Below are 6,792 nucleotides of genomic sequence, written 5' to 3' on the forward strand. Positions count from 1 at the left end.
TTGATTACGTAATGACGTCACACATACCCATCATCTGCCTTTTGCAACTTGTCTTTGTTTCTGTTTCTGTTTCAGAGCCCCAAACCCAAGCCCGAACCCACTTCCAATCCAATGTTTTTGTTTTCGTTTCGCATCGGTTTATTTTGACACCAAAAACTGATATCTCCAATTAGATTTCCACTGAATTAATTGAATTGCATTAAGGCGGTTTCAGTGATTTGTGGCCGAGTTGATAGCAGCACTTCGCCCCAGACTGCATTAATCTGCATAATAGAAAGATAATAATGGCCGTTTGTAAAGCTGCTTAAATGGAAATGGATTTCTTAGTTGGATTTATGGAATATTAACAACAGAAATTTGGTATTTGGTGGGGTATTAATTATAATGTTCGTTGAAAAGAAACTTTTTCTCGCCTTTTGTTTCATTCTTTTGCCTTTGCGCTTAATAAAGCGGAAGTGCGAAACTTTTTTATCATGATTTCCACCGCATGGAAAAACTTTTAATTCCGCTAATGTCGATTTTGAGATGCTGAAACTTACTGTGAATGCGTGAGAGGTATGGGATTTTCCCCAACTTCATGTTAAGTCGTTTCTTGGCCTAAGACGGCTTAACTATGAATAGAGGAAAAGAGCTAAGCTGGGAAAGTTTCGATCAACAGCGATGACAACTTAATATTCGACTTTGGCTTAATTTTCTTAATTATTATTGAGATATTGTATTTAATCGAACGGATAATAACCTCAAAAACGTAAGTTAGGTTAATAAGGGCACAAATTTTGTAAAGGCGCGACAAAAGAAAGGTATTTAAAATTTAAAATATACTATAAATACAAAATAAAGTGTATTATTATTAATTAAAAACAAACGAGAAGGCTATAGTCGATGGCCTCGACTAACAGACACCCGTTACTCAGATAAAGGGAGATATGCAAGGAGCAAAGCGACTGCTACCAAGATTGCAGCGACTCTTTAATTTGCCTAAAGCTTTTAATGAATGTTCCGATCTTTGGCATATGGAATGGTATTGATAATTAAAACAAAATACCATTTACACTCTTACAAAATATTAAAAAATGTGGGCGACGGACATGCATATTGAGCGTTATGGGCATAAGAGTTGCGCTGCGTAGGAAGCCCTAGAGTCTGCCTGCCTAATAAAAATTTTCTAGCACTTGTAGTTTCCGAGATCTCAGGGTTCATACGGACTGACAGAATGACAGAGGCAGACAGCGGACATGGCTTGGTCGTCTAGGCTTGTAATCCTGATAAGAATATATACTTTATATACCTCTGAAAAAATCACTCTTTTTTAATAGCCCTAGATAAACACCAAAATTATTGACTTGGGTCAATTTATGAGTCCCCCCTGATAGTACAATCTATTTTTATTTGTTTGTTCAAGTGTTTTTAACAATTTTCAGTAACTTAGCCATTTTTTAAGTCGCTAAAGAAATGTACAAAAAGTCCCGGTGGTAAATGTAAACACCCTTTTCAAGGAAGTGAAATCAGATTGGCGAGTACCCCTACGCACTATACTAATAAAAAAATTTATATGTATAAAGCTTAAATAATAACTGTTATTGGTTTTTATTTTATTAAACAGGTAAATATTTTTAATGTAATCAATAAAAAGTAATTTTTATTATATTATATATGACAACGGTCCCTGCTAGTTTTTGATAATTTTGATGCAAACAACTTTTGGATATTCAAATTTTTATCAAAAGGAAATGAAACTGGATTGCAACTTTAATAACTCACTTTCCCAATCTGTATATAAAGCTGTTTACTTTTATAAGTCGTATGCCATTATTAATATTATGTTTTATACGTTTTACGATTTACCATGGCTTCTGCGATACATTTATGGGGATTTTTATAGTTTGCTGACATTTGTTGACACTTGAAGGACATCTCGGCCTCCTATATTTTTGTGGCTCTCATTTTTTCAGGAACTATTGCAAACATTGGCATATATCCCCTACTCCCCCGTCCTCCCAGATTCGATTCGTGCAAATAAAAAAAGAAAACGCTTTCGTAGGCATTTCCTGAAGTATGCAAATCGATTTCAGCGCGGTAAACTGCGAATGCGAAGGAAATGCGATAAATATATAAAAACAATAAGGACAATAAAAATGTGTTTGATAACACATCAAAATTCAAGGATTTGCATATTGCCAGGAAGGGGAACCAACACTGACCAAAATCTAGTTTGGTTTAATAAAACTTGACTTATATAGTAATTACAGATAAAAAGGCATCAGCTTTATAATTTAATTATTAAATTCTATGCTTTTGAATAATGTTGATTATACCTTCTTCAAAATTATGACATTACCTACATACATAACTATAATAGATTGGAAATATAGCTTGTAACGCTTTTTCGTTCTTCATAACAATTTTCTGAGTGCGTTAGATCTTTTAGTTGCTTGCGTGGCAATTATAAATTATTCACATTGCTAAATTTTTATCATATCAATGTGAGAGTTGCCTGCTGTCCCCAGGGGCTCTGTCACTGACTCCTAGTATCTGTATCTGTCTCTGTCCCGGGCCTGGCGCCCTCTCTTTCTACCGCAATATCCCCGTCTCTTTTCCTCTGGGCAGCACGCAAAGTTCATTTAGATGCATGCCCCCAGATAGACTGGCAGCCATCCATTGCCCCGCCCACTTCGGTGCCCACTTTTAGGCAAATTGCTTGAAATTGTTTGTAGGCCGCAGGGCCGGCAAATCGCCAACTGCTTGAGTCGGAAATTAAAAGCAGCACTTGAGCAGCAGCCCCCGAAACTCCGACTACCCACTGACTCCCGATTCACCCTATATACCCAGCTATATCTGGCAAATGAATCAGACCTAACCAGGCTGACACCCAAAACGCTTAGCTCTGGCCATAAATTCAATTTGTTGGCTGGCTGCCTCGAGTCACCTGGCAGTCCCATTCTCAGCTACATAGGGAGAAAAACATCGTTTTTAATTTAATTGCACAGACTTAGAGTTCAAGGTTCTTTATAGCAAAAATTTCAAAGTATTGCAGAAGTTGATAGGAATCACTGGCTTATAAAGAGTGGTTGTGCATTTTTTTAGCCGATGATTAAAGAATTCAAAAAGTAGTAGAACTTTCATAAATATATCTTATTTAAATTAAATTAAATAAAGAAAAATATTTTAATCCAATTGGTTTTTAAATTTCACCTTAAACTAATTACTCTAAAAGATTATAAAAAGTACAAAAATTATGTAAATTAAGTTTTACTGAAAAGGAAATAAGCTCAAGTACTTGTGTTATTTTTTTGTGAATAAAATTTATTGGAAAACAAGAACTCAGAACATTTCTTTCTCTGTACGAGAGTTGTATACTGGTTCGTCCTGGACACGTGCTAATGCACAAACCTGGCAGCCATTTGTCTCCCACTGGTGCGCGTTTATCACATTTTATCAATTGTCCAGACGTATCCGCTGCTCAATCAGTTGTCCTCCTTCTTCCAGCGGAGAGTCAGAAATAGAAGGACAGAAGGACCTGGGCTGTAGGTTTACAGGCGTTTGTGGGCGCACCACACAATTAATGACAAATTTAGAATTGTCCAATCTGTAATTACAGGTGCTTTAGGGTGCTTGTCTTTTCTTTGGTGTGCTTAAGTTAGGAATGGCCCACATAATTTTTTAATGGCCTATTTTGGTGTCCTTTTGATTTTGATAATCCAAATTATAACGAGAGTACCTGGAATACCAATTCAAAAATAGTTTCCTTTCACTGATTTGTTAATAAAAACCTAAGAAACAGAATGTTTAATAAAAACTAATCCTCCCTAACCTGTCAAAAAACTGCCCACCTCTATAAGTTATCAAATCATTTATTATCAAAATATATACTCAAAACATTTCTGGTTATACTAATAGTGCTTTCGTATACCCATTCAATGTAAATGTATTATTTTATTTGTTCGTAAGCTGGGCTCTTATCTCTGCTTTCAGTTCATACTAAATTTATAATTTGTAAAATCACAGCGGCGATGTATATAATTTGTGATAAGAAATCAAATCATCTAACTTTCGTTTTCTTCTAACATTTTCTCAAAAGGGGTGGCGTCACCTAAACGATTCATAGGTCGAATTGTAATCATTATCTCTAGAAACTACACTACCAGGAATTCCACTTCTCGCGAATCAATTTTATTCCAAGAATAGTGAAGCGATTTGTATTTTAGAATGAATAAACAGTAAAGAACGCTATAGTCGACTATCAAATACTTGTTACTTGCCACTGCAACACCCAGCTTCGATTCTATTATTTGCTTATTGCTTTTTATTTGAACTATTTTTTGCACGAAGATGTATATTAATAACACCTTAAAACCAAATTGAACTTTGTCAAAATTCCAGAAACCATTTATACTTTTCCATGACAATTGGGTCCTTCTGATTAAAAGTCTCATACAAAGTTTTGGGCCATCACCTACAGGTTCCGCGATATAGCTAAGAATACAAAAACCGATGTTTGCCCAAATATTGAATTATGTCGCTTATATAATTCCACTTTTCTTAAATATTTTCGCTGAAGCACACTCTTAATACATACCTGCGTTGCTAAAAAATAGTCCCTAACTTGAAAGATTTCCCATGTCTTTGGAGTTTGACGAAAGAGTTACAATTCCTTAATTTTTCATAATTTCTCTGATGTAAAAGCGCTTCTACAAAATAAATCTTAAAATGAAGTATTGTCCACCGGAATCTATTGTCCACTGAATGCTATAATTTCATATTAAAGCGATTTCATGAGGATATTTTATTGAAACCAAATCTCATTTACACTTTTACAATATCGTTAAAAATGCGGGCGCTTGATAGGTTCTAGCGTTATGGGCGTTTGTGGGCGTAAGATAAGGCGTGATAAAATAAAATTATATGATCTGCGTTTCTAATTCCTTTTTTTTTATAGTTTCCAAAATCTCAGCACTTTTATTTGAAACTCTAAGATCGTATAAAAGAGTTGTAGCTCAGTGTTTAAGACAATATGATCCAAAACAACGAAGCTAGAATTTTGTTTTTGGTATTTTTCCTATTGTTCTATATTTAAAGGATCGGAAACATCTCCTTCACTGCTTTAAAAATTTCTGACTGATATTAAGATATCCTCGGTAAGTGTGTAATAATACAAAATGTACGCTCGATTGCATTGCAAGACATTTATTTATTGTTAAAGATCTATTCAAACAAGGGGATATTGGGGTAGGGTTGCCACTCCACACATGTTGTTGGCGTTTCGAGCCAGCTTGAAGTAGCCGCTCTCGCCCCAGGCTGTTCCATAGGAGTTCTTGATTAGCCAGTAGTCGCCCCACTTCGGGTCGGTTCCAAAGCCCACCAAGAGAACGGAGTGCGTGAGGTCCTTCTTGGATGACCGGCACGCGGGAATCCTTAAGATGCCACCGGAATAGAGTTCGAATTCTTCGTGAAGGTGGTCAATGGATACTGCCACGGGTCCAATGTTGAAGACCACCTCGGCCAGTTCCTTTTCATCAGAACTGGTCAGAGTTACGTGGCTACGCAATCTGCCCGCACTATATGTGCTGTTCCAGCGACAGTCCCCCTTCTTGGGTTCGTAGGGATAGGACTCCTTGGTGGCAATGCCGTGATCCCTCGTGTAGTTAAAGGCCACACTCACCCAACCACCGTAGCAGCCATTGTTCGGATAGGGAACACAGTCCACTAAATGTTTGGGCGAAAGGGGTACCAACTTGGAGGTCTTCTTGGCCAGATGCGCCTCCAGGACCCCTGAGGTGGAGAAGGCCCAGCAGCTGAGGCACTCGGTGCCCTGATTTTCCACTGCCGATATATAGCCGTTCTGGCGCCAGTCTATTCCTTCTGTTATTTCGTCATAGCCCTTGTAGTCTGAAGTTTTCGTAATGCCGTCAGAATTTGGTTCCGGGGGCATTGAGATCGATGTACGATACTTGAAGAGGAGACTCTGATCTATGTCGGAGAACTCGTTTAATCCCATCTTGAACCCCACAGTACCCTCGGAATAGAGCCTGTTGTGCTCGTCAACCAGCTTTACTCTTTTGCTGTACAGATCCCGGTGGTAACTGTCGGTTGTCCGGTACTGCTTGTTGTACTGATCCTTGTACTGGGCCCACTCCATATCGCTCACTAACACATCGCTCAAACCAAATTGAAGGAAAAGTATAAGGAAGGGGACTCCTAGTACAATCCGCCGAAGAAAACTCATTGCGATCTGACCAGGTTTAATGTCGCTTTAAAACTGATTCGGATTTTGACGAGCGCAATATCAAGAGCTGCGCTTAAGTGCAACGCATGCGGTTTGTGGGGTTATCTGTTTAAACTGATAATTGAAAAACGATTACGATTAAAGTGAAATTAAAAAGTTAACGTATATATAATTAGATAAGTCGTGAAGAATTCTTCATTAATTATTAAAAATAACATACTTTATTTTATATAAGTCATATAGGTTTTTGATACATATTTTTCTTCTAATATAATGGAAAGCATTAGGATCGACCGAGTTTCGATTACTTTCTATGTGAACTTTGTGAACTTTCTTAAACTTTAAACTTATATATAACAGCTCATTAAAAACAATGGTGATAAATGCAATTAATCTCGTACAATCCTTTAAGTTTAAGGGGAAGCTAACTGGTGTATATCAGGCTGAGACCCTGGCAAAGGGTCGCACCAAATGATTGATTCGCCACGTTTTGGGGATGAGAATCTTGGCTGCTGAGCCGCGTTAATGTCGTTTTGCATCCCTAGATTTGGCGAATTATATTGCTGCGG

At 37.4% G+C, this 6,792-nt stretch overlaps 1 protein-coding gene across 1 annotated transcript; it reads right to left on the bottom strand.

The window, feature by feature from the left end:
* Positions 1-5,159: 5,159 nt before the first annotated feature.
* Positions 5,160-6,243, bottom strand: CtsL3 (Cathepsin L3). The gene has a single exon (XM_017080458.4). It carries the CDS (start codon positions 6,221-6,223, stop codon positions 5,207-5,209), a length of 1,017 nt encoding a protein of 338 aa, XP_016935947.4. The 5' UTR covers positions 6,224-6,243; the 3' UTR covers positions 5,160-5,206.
* Between the last annotated feature and the right edge of the window lie 549 nt (positions 6,244-6,792).

The sequence above is a fragment of the Drosophila suzukii genome, chromosome 3, assembly GCF_043229965.1.
Source record: "Drosophila suzukii chromosome 3, CBGP_Dsuzu_IsoJpt1.0, whole genome shotgun sequence".
NCBI classification, from domain to species: domain Eukaryota; kingdom Metazoa; phylum Arthropoda; class Insecta; order Diptera; family Drosophilidae; genus Drosophila; species Drosophila suzukii.

What these genes read in the sequence shown, in the direction of transcription:
- CtsL3 (XM_017080458.4), bottom strand. Translation starts at nt 6,223, where the DNA reads ATGAGTTTTCTTCGGCGGATTGTACTAGGAGTCCCCTTCCTTATACTT.